Here is a 13,707-nt window from a genome sequence, read left to right as displayed (position 1 = left end):
GAGAAGAATTGATAGTTAAGATATAAAACTTGTGAAAAGTGATAATTTAAGTATATTTTTAACTATTAATTTTATATTTTATAATTTAATATAAATATTAAGTCCGAATAAATTTTTACGGCTAATAGGGCATACATTTTACCGCTACAGGCTATTTATAGTCTAGCAATACTGGTGAGAGTATTCCTCTTGGTAAAGTATGTTATTCTCATTGTCCTCTTCCCCATTTCTTTCTCCTTCCACTTGTAATAGGAAAATGAAAAAATACAAAAAAAATATGGGTATGTGTATGAAAATATGAAGTTTCCTTTTGGTGTTGTTGCTTAACTTGTTCATAACAACAACCAAGGTTAAAATATATGAAGATCTTATTATTATCTCTCCGAGATAGAGAAATTTGGAAGACTTGATGCTTGTTAATTGGAACATATATATTCTGGGAGTGGAACCTTCCTCACTATGGTAAATTTCATAACATATGTCATAAAAGTACCAATCATTAGTGAAGGACATGCCATTTATATACCAATTAGAAAATTCAATTAGCCACTTGAAATGATAGCAAGCAGAGTACCCTTCTCAGTAATGGAATTAAATTCATCAAAGATTTCTATTTTTATGAAAATTAATTAGTTTAAAGACTTAACATTTGACTGAGGTATCAAGTAATCTTTATAGTATTACTTTTAAATGTTTGTGAATTTGTTCTTTTTCTTCAGAAAAGTTGACATACAAGAGTTATTAGTCAAAGAAGGGAAGCAAATTGCCTAAAAAAAGACTGACAAATGAAAGAAAAAAGTGAGATGTAAATCAACTCTTGGTTGTAGTATATCAGTAAGATTGTTTCATCCTTAATTAGAGGTTTCGATTTGAGTCTTAGGTATAAAGAAAATCTAATTGGGGCGCCACTTATAAATGAATCATGTCATGCACGATTCAAATTTAATAAGATTTCAATGTGAGTTTCGGACACGGAAAACCAAAAAAAAAGATAATCAACTCTTCAGTATCTTTTGCTATTCTCACGTGATTTCATGCACCGACACAAATATTGAACTTCTTAGAGTAGTATTCTTTATTACCTGAGTGGAGGTGGGAACGCTGAGAAAGAATTTGGTTCTATTGTAGCCACGTTCTACTTGGACCCTTTTTCTTTTTTAGAAAAAAAGTTGTACTTAATGTAGTTTATTACTATGTCATAATTACACTCTGCAGCGATTTTTAAATAATTATATATTTTATAGCAGATATACATTGTTGCATTTATATTGCTAGTAATTGGACTCGACCATCTACTTTCTCATCTCAAGTCCCCTCACCCCCCCAAAAAAAATACAACCACAATAAATCAAAAGGAACAAAAATTTGGACACAACAATTTAACCAAAGTTTGTCTTTTACCCTATTCACTGACATTGACAATAAATGTAAATTTGTCATTACAAGCACAAACAAAAGTTGTTTCGTAAATTTTTTTTACATGGACATGAATGCGCCATATGACACCTCTGAATTCTGTTACACTCTGGGAACTAAAAAAAATTGCTTTGGTCAGTTGAGTTACAAAGCGTGTAATTAGAGGACACAACTCTCACTATACATCAAATTCAGCTTCCAGGTATATAAAATTCTATAGCACAGTAAACAATCATACAAATCAAGCTGACCCATTATTTGTTTCCTATCTGCTGCTCCCAGTGCAGGGTATGTATATCACGTGGCGAAACTTTCGACTGATCATTCACCGGATCTCCTTAAGAAAGCAAATACACCTAAACTCGCGGCCAATGCAGCACCAGCTGCTACAGCGGTGTAGGCAGAGGCCCATGCAGATTCTGGATGAGCATAATCCAAACTTTCCGAGTTGGAACCTCTCCTACGACCAGGCGTTCCTGAATAGTCTAAGTGCAATCTCAGTCCCTGTAGAAGTTGCATTTTTATCATCAGTTCCTTTGTAAATGATATTTTTTCACTATTGTTATGTCTCTTATAAGTCATACTAACGCGTGCTGTTTCACAACAAAGGTCCGGAAAAGAAACAATTGTACCTTCCAGCCTGACAACTTTGCATGTTCAACTGCTGCTGTAAGATCACTATCTGATGCTAGGATAACCTTGTCTTGGTCTTCATCTTCATACTGCAACAGAGGGATTTACAATGAACATTGAAGTCAAGCCTGTTATTACAGAAAAACACGGGCGAAAGGGAACCTTCATATGTATAAGGGAAAAGCTCATGCATCCTTACCAAAATCTGAGGAAGGTTGTTTCGGTCAATGTCATTCCCCAATCTCTGAATGATTGAAGTTATGAGATCTGTCACGCTCCGTATATCTGAATTATGGAAATATAAGGGCCATAATATTGATGTGAGTCAAATTATTAACTGTTCATTTTGAGAGAGAACAAAGAGTGCATTGAGATGATGCCATATTTCATTAAGAGTTGATTTTGGTAGCATAATATAACTGGAGAACCATAGTTCCAATATTTCTCAGACAATTCAAAATGACAAGCAAGAGTACTGCTAAATATACAATGCATGATGGGGATTCTCAAGAGTACTACACATATGAAAAGTAAGCCAGCCTTATTAGTTCACAAACTTGCCTTAATCTCACTATATACTATATAGGGAGGGATCAATAATAGTAGAGAACCAAAGAATAAAAGGAGTAACATGGAAAATTCGCATTTTAAATGCCACTACAATATTGAAAGGAATCAGGGGCTTCAAAGAGAGCTTCATATCTGAAGTCTGAAGATACTTCAAAGAAGAACAAGAATCCAAATTTTAGTTTGTATCTGGCAGATATTAACTACAATATATGGAAGTTCATATATGATGCATAGGTCAGATACAACAAGCACTTAATTTGTTTCTTGTGTATTTAATTTTTAACAAGGGCTCATCAATAGCATACCACAGTTGAATCTGTGCATCCTTCCCTTTCGGTCTTGAATCTTGAAGGCAAAAGTATTTGGCAGGCTCGCCGAAGGATAAAGATTTGATCTTCCTGTTTCTGCACCTTCAGAAGCTAATTTCAATGAACTCTCGCTGAAACGTCATAGACAAATGTGAAAGATCAGTAAAAAGAAAAAAAAATGATTGAACAGAATATATGGAAAAAGAGGCTAGAACCTCCGTGTCTCTTCATCATCATCTGGAGTCAATGCCATAGCTGAATCCCAAAATCTTTGCATCATAGTGTTTGCAGCTTCATTATTCGGTCCAGCATTTTGTCCCACCTGGTTAATGAGGCACACAGTTAAGGAATAATTATCTACAAGCTTGGGCAACAAAAAAGCTTGGCTGATCAAATGTAGAAACTAAGATCCTAATACTGTAAAAATATGATTTGTTCCACCCATAGAATGAAAATTCAAAGGACTGGAAGTCCCTGATGCACGGAATCACAGTGCATCGAAGGATGGATTGAAACGTCACCAATACGAAAAAAATTTGGATCTTAAAACTAGAACAAAGTCAGGAAAGGCCATAATGATGTCCAAGATTTATTGCAACATTGTTGATTTGATCTCCTTTGTGAATGCTGACCAAAATTATTACCAAAATCTAGAGATGCCTTTTGCATATTGGAAACATTGTTGGACCCTTCCGTTGAATACATAAGCTAACAGTTTTAGCAAAGAGGCCCCAAGACTCCAAGTTGAAATATCCCTTAAAAGAGAAATTTTAAACATTTAAAATGCAAATGGCTGCAAAGGAAGCACATCATCATGGTGAAGTGGAAGGAAGGGAAATTAACTGACTTGAGGATAGGCATAAACAAGATAGCATTAAAAAGGTGATTTGACCAGTGAATTACTCTAAAAGTTTTCCGTTACTAATGATGAGCTTCATAGAAAATGCACAAAGGAGATCCACACTATTTAGGGCAAGTTTTGTCTTGACGAGCACCAGAAATATGGTTCAAAGTATTGCTAGTTACTATTCTTAGTTGAGCCATTTAAGGCTATTTTTTGTCATGATGAGGCACAAATATGCTTCTTTGCCAAAACTTAGAAACCTAATCATATTTTAAAATAATGGTTCTTTGACAAAAGAAATGTCTTCTGAAATCTGTCCATACTGAAGTTTGAATGCTCTCATTCGTCAATAAAATTGAGTGATGATTGTTCATTAAGAACTGAGGAATTCATGGTTGTTGTTTACACTCTTTCCGCAATTGAAAGTTGACATGATTAGTCCCTTTAATCATATCTTAGTGGCAGAATGACAAAATATATATGGATGAACTTCTGAAATAATGGCTTGTCAATTGATTGTTCAACATCATCTGGTCCTTCATAAATCATAACTGGTCAAAGGGAGCTCAGAGCACTTATTCCTCTTAGGGGATGACAATGACTTATTTTTTTCTTTCTATATGCACCATTATATGCAAAGATAACTAGGAAGACATTAATTTCAGAAACTTGTCAACTTATGGAAAAAGCATGCATATGCATAATAACTAGTGAGTTATGAAAAGTCAATGTTTTCAAAATTTAAACATTTGTGTGCATGCTTCTTACCGTGGATACAGCTGCATGAGTGATATGAAGAACATCAAGGACAGCAACTACAGTTCCCTCTGCACCACATTAGAATTACAATTTTTTAAAAAGAAATCAGGAAAAGAAGATATTATATCTCAAACCAACACTCGGGAAGATCAAATGTTACCTTTATCCACCACAGGAAGGTGTAAAAATTTGCCATCATGCATTGTATGTAAAGCATCAACAATAGGTGTATCAGTTGTAGAACATTCTGGACTGGGGGTCATTACCTGAACATTATGCATGATAAAACAAAAGTTGACGGAGATTAAATGATACTTTCTTTCTTAAATTCCAATATAGGAAATAATGAAAGAATATGAGATCTCATTTACTTGCAAAACTATAAGATAGTAATTTATAAGGACCTACAAAATAAAGAAAGAGAGAGATTTACCCTCTCAACGAGAATGGACTCAGGGGAGAGATCTTGAGCAATGACTCGCATCAACATGTCTTTTGAACTGCAACCACCATGAGGCAGATATTTGAAAGAGATGATTAGTGTGCATTACATTATAGCTCAGATTCAGTGGCTGACATTTGGAGAAAAAAGAGAAACCTTACGTTAAAATTCCTCGTGGTTTGTTGTCAACCATTACTATTGCAGAGCTTGTTCGAGATTCAAGCATCTTTTTTGCTGTGGCTAAAACAGTATCACTTGGTTCAACTATAACAACCCTAGAAACACCACAGGTACAGTAATTGCATGAAATTTATCTTACAGATTACAAGCTATGAATCACATACTAAATATTATAATAAGTAAAGATATTACCTACTTTGAATTCTCAGAGATGATGGTTGACAGAGAAGGCTTGAACATCCGCTCCTGAAGTGTTTCAATAAATGTATTAGAACCTGAGACAATCAAGAAATAAAAGAGGTTAAAAAATGACACATGCAATGGAAGATCAAATAACGTATTCAACCGCAGGGAACTTGGAAAATGAACTCAAGACATTCAACAAGCTATATCAATGAAATATAGAAACAATGCAAAATTCTTGACTAACCAGAAACAGATGAGCCCCAGTGCTTTTCAACACCCTCAACAGCAGCTGCAATGGCCTTTCCTTTCTCAGCTGCCCTTTCAAGTCGAGCGATGGCATCATAAAGACATTTTGCTATATCAAGCAAAGCAATAACCTCTCCATTTTCCACAACCGGCAAATGTCTGAATTTTCCTGTGGCCAGTTTGACAGTGAGTTATTGAATAGGCTCGAAAGAATCAACCATTTGTGTTATTTAAATATACCAACCTAGCACCATTTTCTGCAAGGCTTCTACAGCTAGTGTGTCAGAAAGCACAAAAACAGGATTTTTCGTCATGATCTTTGAAACTGGTGTTTCCTGAATATTAACTTCACGAGCAATAACCCTTGTCGCTATGTCCTTCAATTTCCCAAAGAAGAAATGAAAAGGATGCAAAGAAAAGTTAGTTTAAGGTATTTATTTATTTTTTGTTAAAAGGAAAATCTCATAACTTGATTTTATTTGGCGGGATTATGACAATTATGCAAGATTTAGTTAAACCTTATCTGTCAGGATACCGCACAGCAATGCATTTGAGTCAGTCAGCAATAAAGCATCAACTCTGCGAGCAGCCATCCTGCGGCAAGCTTCATAAATACTTGTACTATCAGGTACGGTTAGGGCTTTCGACAGTCGCAGTCTCTTGACTGTCCGCTCTCCAGTCAATCCCCTGAAACAAATGTGTAGGAGAACCAAATATTATTACTACAAGAAAGGATATATCAATGATCACTTTGACTTGGAGAGTTGGAGTAGTTGGAGTAGTTGTTAACCCCACCCCTAAGCTGAACTCATGATTTTTAACATTCAGCACATCCACTAGCATAATCATTTCCAGCCATGACTGTCACTTAATAGATTTGCCACTCTGTGGTCAAGAAGTTAAGGATAAAGTAGTGGATGGATTTTAATGGCTAAGCAATGCTTTAAAGATAGAACTAATTTGTGTATGAAACAAACTCAACCAGCCCAAAAGAAAGAACTTAGTATAGCCAATAAACTGAATAAGCAAAAACCTCTGGCAAAATTGTGCAGCATAATCACTCGCAGCATTTAATGCGTAGCAATATACAACCACGTAACACACACTCGCTTTAATATTGAACATGAGGATGTAGCAGATAAGGTACGTTAAGATTAACATAGTTTTTCCATGTATAATTTTAGATCTATATGGAAGTCCCTGTGCCCATGTCCTACCAGCTTAACGTGGATGCATCCATGTAAAAAATCATCTATATGCAACTCCAATTCACTCAATCTATGCCAGCAGTTAATTTAGTTTACTTTGACTTGATGTAACAGTAAGATAGCGACCAGTATGCATGGATTCCAGTTCTAAAAACATAATTTCAAGAATGCAAATGCATTAGGAATACGCTCTTCCATTTTAGCTTTGGAGAACCGACACATAAGTCATGGATATTCCCTGCACCAGAACACAGCTCCAGCTCCAAATTTCCAATATTTGAAATAAATAAAACAGCTAGGCTATGAAAGTATCTAGTACAGCATATATAACCAACATTCTGTCACACACTTAATTGTTTTGCTTAGATTGCAGGATAACGGGAGCAAATTGAACCTAGAGCTCCCCAAAATTCTCAATCAATCCAACCTGATAAACAAACCACTTATCCACTCCCTAAATCGGTGAGTGTATATATACCACACATACATACATAAATATCCTTTCATAACCTTCAGGAATCAGGATATCGAGCCTCAAGCGTTGAATCATACATAACGAAATAAATATGAGTTTTCCTTTTATACACTACAGGAATCATTGCAATCGAATTTTAACAACAAAGGATGATCAAAATATTGGGCAAATGAATATCGAAACAATTGAAAAACAAGGTGCATGAGGTTGATAACATGAGAATAAAAACTCACATGGAACGAGACATCGACATAGACTTTCGGGTGCCGGAATCAGGCTGTCCACCTCCATTTTCATGAGCGGTTGCTTTCTTCTTCAAGTTGGACGTCGAGCTCGTCAACGACAACGAACTCCTCCTCGACAAGGATCCTCCTCCGTGACTCGTTGTCATCTCAACTCCAATCCCAATCCAATCAAACAAAATTATTCACCTGAATCTTCAAATTAAACCTAAGAATAAAATAACATAAATATACAAAATTGTTTTCAAATAATGATAGCAATCTGCAGATAATTTTGTCGTCGTCAAATATGAAGATGCCTTTTTTCCGGGAAAATTCTTCAGATGAATTTCCCGGGAAAACGGCAAAGAGGAAGAGGAGGAGAGAGAAGGACCTTTTTTAGAAATGGGAGAAAGGCAAGAAAGGAATGACAATTGCAATTGAAAAGTTTTGGGAGGACGCCAAGTGTTTAGAGAGTTTGACCAATAATATTGTGCCACGTCAATCGATGTCCGCCTCCGGAATATGATCCCAATTTCACTGGAAACGTGCGGCGTTGAATTTTAGATACTCAAATTTTGTTTTCCTTTTTGGGATTTTACGTCCTTTTGCAAAGAAAAAACATAAATTCTATATTCTTAAATATATAATGTGAATTTCGATTACCGATCACGTTAGTTTAAGTTAATTTTAACTGTTTTTTGGATAATTATACAAAGAGACAGATCATTATCACCACATTATTAATGATTCAATATAAATAAAGAAATTAAAAAAAAAATGGGCAAACGAACAACGTGGTATGTGGTGAGTGGTGACCTTGCATAATGTTTTTTTAGATTTTAAATAAATATAATTTAATTGCTTCTACACACAAAACTATTTTCCAATGACATATATATTGTATGAATCAGAATTATTCTTTCTTTGCCTTTACACATCAACAAGGAGTCAGGGTCAGCATTTTCTTTTCTTTTTGTAAAACTTTAGATGAAGTGCCCTTGCTCCTCTCTTTTTTTATTGTTTTTTAATATACAAAGAATGAACCAATATAACTTTAATTTTTGTCATCATTTTTATATTAATCCGAAAATTCAAACATTAATATCAATATCTAAAATAAAACAATTTGTTTTGAAAACAATGTTATTATTTTGTACGGCCAGGGACGACAATACATTATAAAGTCCATCATCGCTCAATTAAATACCAAATTAAAATAAAACATATAGAAGTATCATATTGACTTCTTGAATAAATCACTTAAATAGGAGGAATTGTTGAAAAGGGGAGGCAGGCATTCTCCTTGCAATTTTATATATCCTCACGAAACCTAATAGTGAGACGTTTCGGTTAAAATTCATCGTTGGTCATTCAACTTTAAATTTATGATATAATATATTTTTGTGTTACATAAAAGTTATTTAATTATAAAATTTATCACACAAAAGTTGTTTTTATTTATTTATAATACAATACTTTATATATTTCTGTTTACATAGTAAATAAACGAGGCGAGAAGACCTTATAAATGTTGGGTATATAGTAAGTATAGATGGAAAAAGGAGGGAATATGAATTGTTCCCTATGTTTTAGTGAAAAAACTCGTCGCTAAAAGGCAGTGGCGGAGCCAGGATTTTCAATAAGGAGGTTCAAAATCCGAAGGAATAAACATACGAACTAGTCGAAGGGGGTTCGTCATCTATTATATACATTTAAAAAATAATTTTAATCATGTATAGATAGTAATATTTTCCACCGAAGGGGGTTCGGATGAACCCCTAAAGACATGCTGGCTCCGCCGCTGCTAAAAGGTACTTCGCGTCATCGTTGCCATTCGCTCGGCTTCGGAAAATAATTGATTGATAGAGCCAACCCGAACGACTCAGTTTCCGAACCGTATTCGCACAGTTTATATATATATATATATATATATATATAATAATAAGAAAAGATGCTTTTCCCTCAATCCCAAGACTCTATATGTTAGTTTACGCAGTAACGCAATCCTTACCTTGAGGAAAAAGCATAGAATTTATCCATGACAGTGTAAAACAATACTATAAGTAGGAGAGCGTAAATTGAACATTTTTCACAATCTCAATAGCCTGCAGGTTCCACGTTACATAAATCTAAAGATTTTTCCCTAGCTCCATTCTTCTCGACTAGATAAAGGAGATATAAATTTTATTTAGACGAGTTAGGACTTGGCTTGACGATAATCCTGATAATTAAATATGATTGATTGGGCACCAATTCTGATAGGTTATCTTCTTTTCATCTTGCTCTCGCCGGGACTACTCTTTCAGCTGCCGGGGAATCAACGCCACGTCGAATTCGGAAGCTTTGCTACTAATGGCAAAGCAGTTTTACTTCATACTTTGATTTTCTTCGTCTTTTTTACAATTCTTATTTTAGCTGTTCGTATTCGTATTTTCTTTCACTAGTTAGCTTCTTCGTATATTCTTTTTTCTAGTCATTTTGGATTTGCAGGAAAAAATGGATGCTTGTTTGGAGTGATTGTATTTATTTATTTATTTATTCTTGATTTGTTTTCAGTTTACTCAAGGTTTGTAATATGTAATGAAATTATATTTTGGTTCGCTTTAGTTCCTCATGTAAGTGTAATTAATCTAATTAGTGAAGAATAAATCAACCATAAACAACACAAACAAATTTCACTAGTACTTTAAGACTTTTCAAAATAACAATTCATCCCTTCGTCTCCATATATATGTACCTAGCGCGTTCAGATACATATGTATATTAAAATATATGATATCAAAATTAAGTGTAATTTGTTTTAGATAAATTTTATCCAAGTGGATTCACATATAACTGGGATACATAGATAAATCTCACTCGTCTCCCTCCTATTCTTGCTCGTCTCTTTCCCTATTTCAGTATATCTGGTAGCAAAAAAATATTTATCTAGGTGTATCTGACTTAAAATCTTATATGAAATTATTAAGTAGTGAGACAATATACAATTAGTTATCCTATATATATAATAGCTAATCTCATGAGATATCTTGATTTATCGAAAATCACATCCTACCAACCAAACAAATCTCTTAAGAATACATAGACAAATGGTCCTTACATAAAGTCAACGAAAAGAAAATACAATTTATTAAGAAAGCCATGCTAAAATATACTGAGCAGAGTTTCATATAGTAGTCATCACATGTTTATTTATTTTGCAAGACAATATGTTAAAACATAATCCATAGTCTAGTAAGCATTGTTAATTCACTAGACTTTCTTAAAGTTGACACCAAAAGGCTGATCTTTCACAAGACACAAACGTCTCTTTCCATCTTGCCTAACCCAACCAACTGCTTGACACTCATCAACAGGGCAAGATGGACAAACAAAAGGACCAGGACAATATAACAAATTGTAACTCGATTCTGATACTTTCACAATTTTAAACCAACTACTATCTCCTTGTCCTAAAGTTCCTCCCGTCTCCAATAATCGCGCTCCGAGCGATACATCGTAGTCTCCCACTTTCCAATTCGCATAAATAACACATAGTCTTGACGTTGCAATATCGAATTGAACGTTAACGTCTTGATTTTCGAAAATACCTGATCCGGTACTATAATCAGATTTAATTATGAACCTAACGGGTGTACCGATTGGTCGTCCTACATCAGAGTTGTAACGGAACACACCGTCAGGACACGGTGCAGATGAATTTGGGGAGGGACCTAGGTACACGTCACCACCCGCGGCACCACGACCAATCGAAACGATGTGGTAACTTGCACGAGGATCGAGTGCGTTACCGTTGGTGTCTAGTACTAATTTATTGGTAGCAGTAGGTAAGTCGATGGGATTTTGGGAAGTGAAAGTTGATGAAAAGGCAATAAAGGGAAGTAAAAATAGAGATAAGAGGAATAAATAGTTTGTCATATTTGAGTTGTGTGTGGTTTTATTGCTTGTGAGTTGTGAATACTTCTTTAGACTAATCAAGGCTTCTATTTATAGGCTTTGCCTAGTTTTAAATATGAATATTAATTTCTCTCTAATGGTTGTCCATTTTTATACGTTTTGCACATTATATAATACTCTAATACTACTAATCTCTATCTTTTCTTGACGAGGAAACTACCGTCGTGATTTTGAGTGCACATGAGGTAAATCTTGGTTCAATATTATCGAGATAAACTATACTATGAAGCTCCGCACGATAGAGAAAATATATATCGGAGATTTTGAATCAGGAATTACCATTTAAAAGATCACATGCTCAATCAACTCGGTCATCATGAGATATTGCTAATGTCTATCTTGATGTTAGGTAAAGTTACTATACAGCCCCCTCAATGGATAAAACTTAAATAGTACTATATTGTTTCTTTTTCTTCAACTTGCTGGTGTAAGCTTGGCAAGGTTCGTACATACGGTTTCTTCTTTATTTGATTATTTTATTGGCGGCTTTTAATTATCTGTAATATATAATTCTATGCTCTTATAACGTGAAAATGTAGAAAGTCAATCTAAATCTTCAATTTGTTCAAGGAATAATGTGACTGAATTAATTAAAATTATGTGAAATGGATTTATATATATACCAGCACACTTTGTTTGAATATAATGTGGCACAAGTTGAAATTTAACTAAATTTATTTTATGTGTTATCCCCTTTAATTATATCGGTATTTGACATAAGAAATATATATAATTTTGTGTAAATGACTTATTCAAGATAACGTGCACAAACTCCGTAAAAGCCATGCTCCAAAGAATTATCTTAAATTAAAGTAATTGTATGTGATATATTCTTAAATCAGCAGAGGCTGGGGTAGATAGAAGATGAGAAGATTTATTGAATGTTCTTGAAAATTTATTGATGTGATAAAATATTATATTTCACAAGGATCTTTTTTGATATTAAAGTCTTCAAAATGTGAGGAAGTAGCACATTCATCTACCCAACCATTTCCCTTTTTTTCTTAATAATGATCGGACATGAAATGAAATTAAGTATGGACTTTTTAACAAAAAAGAAGTTATTGCTTATTGGGTATATAAATAACAGAAATCACACTAGTTTAGTATCTATTATCTTTTTTCTCTTCAGTTTTCATTATTACGAATCCAACCATAAATTGGACATCGAATACATGTATTTGTTGCGACCAGATATATCTAATTAAGTGATATAATTGAAAGCTCTTAATTAAATAGTAAATTGCGTTTGTAACAACTTTTAAAGATCATATCACATCTCCTAAAATAAATCAAAACAATCAAAATTCTTCCATTTTGTTTGGCGATTCAACAAAGTTTACATTTCTTTCTCCTTGATTGTACGACCTTGGATACATGTATTTCAGTATTTGACGCGTTTAGATAATTAACCAAATACATATAATTAAATGTACTTAAATAAGGAATGTAACTGAAAGACATGATTTAAGGATGAAATCACGCGTATAAAATTTTTAGAGTATTACAACTCCAAAAAAAAATCGAAATACTTCGAAATTTTTTAGAGAATACAAACTTTACACTCCCCTGAAATTTTTCTTAAATAATTTGGAGCCTTTATGTTTCAACAATGGTGAATATCATTATGTTGTTAAGAGTCGTGTATTTGAGATTTAATGGTGGACATATACATGTTCAGATATCCCATTATTAAGAAATACAACTCAGATCTTAGTTACGATTGCTACTTATTGGATATACATGTTTCTGATAGTAAATCATTTGTCAAAAAACTTGATACAATACTAAATTAACGTGGATACACATATATCTAATAATAAATCTTATGTCAAACAAAATTAGATACAAGAAATGTAAAATACATTATTAGATACATGTCCTTATATCAGATATAAAACAACACTCAAAACTTTTGAGACTGAGATACATAACATTAATTTCTGATACATATCGAAAAAATCATGTTTAATCCTTCTCCCCACTGTATCTATGTCACCATCTACAACGAAAACGATTAGTTAATAGAGATATATATAACATAAACTTATCAAAAATAGAGTTGAAAATAGTCCATGTTATCCATAGCATGACTTTAACGAATGCATGAGCAAAAATGGAGATAGAGTTGCCCCTTCTTTCGATCATGTCTATCAAGATTCTTTCGATCTGGCCGAACTTACTTTGATGTTAGATGGAGTTGAAGCCTTAGGGTAAGCAGCGTTGTACGTCATTCAGTTATCAACAATTTTTGTTCTA

The 13,707-nt window shown here is 33.8% G+C and overlaps 2 protein-coding genes across 2 annotated transcripts; both read right to left on the bottom strand.

Annotated features, from left to right (window-relative positions):
- Positions 1 to 1,415: 1,415 nt before the first annotated feature.
- Positions 1,416 to 7,925, bottom strand: LOC125824171 (CBS domain-containing protein CBSCBSPB5-like). The gene is made up of 14 exons (XM_049503532.1): positions 7,501 to 7,925; positions 6,103 to 6,271; positions 5,829 to 5,961; positions 5,583 to 5,753; positions 5,349 to 5,427; positions 5,134 to 5,247; positions 4,964 to 5,030; positions 4,691 to 4,796; positions 4,540 to 4,598; positions 3,143 to 3,249; positions 2,925 to 3,058; positions 2,249 to 2,334; positions 2,049 to 2,138; positions 1,416 to 1,920 (listed from the first exon to the last, which is right to left on the bottom strand). The coding sequence occupies exons 1-14, from the start codon at positions 7,656 to 7,658 to the stop codon at positions 1,738 to 1,740; spliced, it is 1,656 nt and encodes a 551-aa protein (XP_049359489.1). The 5' UTR covers positions 7,659 to 7,925; the 3' UTR covers positions 1,416 to 1,737.
- A 2,648-nt stretch (positions 7,926 to 10,573) lies between these two features.
- Positions 10,574 to 11,420, bottom strand: LOC125824189 (serine protease inhibitor 5-like). The gene has a single exon (XM_049503551.1). It carries the CDS (start codon positions 11,407 to 11,409, stop codon positions 10,744 to 10,746), a length of 666 nt encoding a protein of 221 aa, XP_049359508.1. The 5' UTR covers positions 11,410 to 11,420; the 3' UTR covers positions 10,574 to 10,743.
- Positions 11,421 to 13,707: the final 2,287 nt, after the last annotated feature.

This window comes from Solanum verrucosum, unplaced genomic scaffold, assembly GCF_900185275.1.
Source record: "Solanum verrucosum unplaced genomic scaffold, falcon-dt-bn FXZP01000088.1, whole genome shotgun sequence".
Classification (NCBI taxonomy): domain Eukaryota; kingdom Viridiplantae; phylum Streptophyta; class Magnoliopsida; order Solanales; family Solanaceae; genus Solanum; species Solanum verrucosum.
The sequence above is the reverse complement of the archived record's forward strand: the minus strand, read 5'-3'. Positions and strand labels throughout refer to the sequence as shown.

Bases quoted from the DNA above. Each gene is read 5' to 3' on its own strand.
- LOC125824171 (XM_049503532.1), bottom strand. From the start codon at position 7,658: ATGACAACGAGTCACGGAGGAGGATCCTTGTCGAGGAGGAGTTCGTTG. The intron at 5,428-5,582 runs GTTAGTCAAGAA...TGATTGTCTCAG, and splicing joins CTGGGGCTCATCTGTTTCTG to GTTCTAATACATTTATTGAA. The intron at 5,248-5,348 runs GTAGGTAATATC...TGGTGTTTCTAG, and splicing joins ATCATCTCTGAGAATTCAAA to GGTTGTTATAGTTGAACCAA.
- LOC125824189 (XM_049503551.1), bottom strand. From the start codon at position 11,409: ATGACAAACTATTTATTCCTCTTATCTCTATTTTTACTTCCCTTTATT.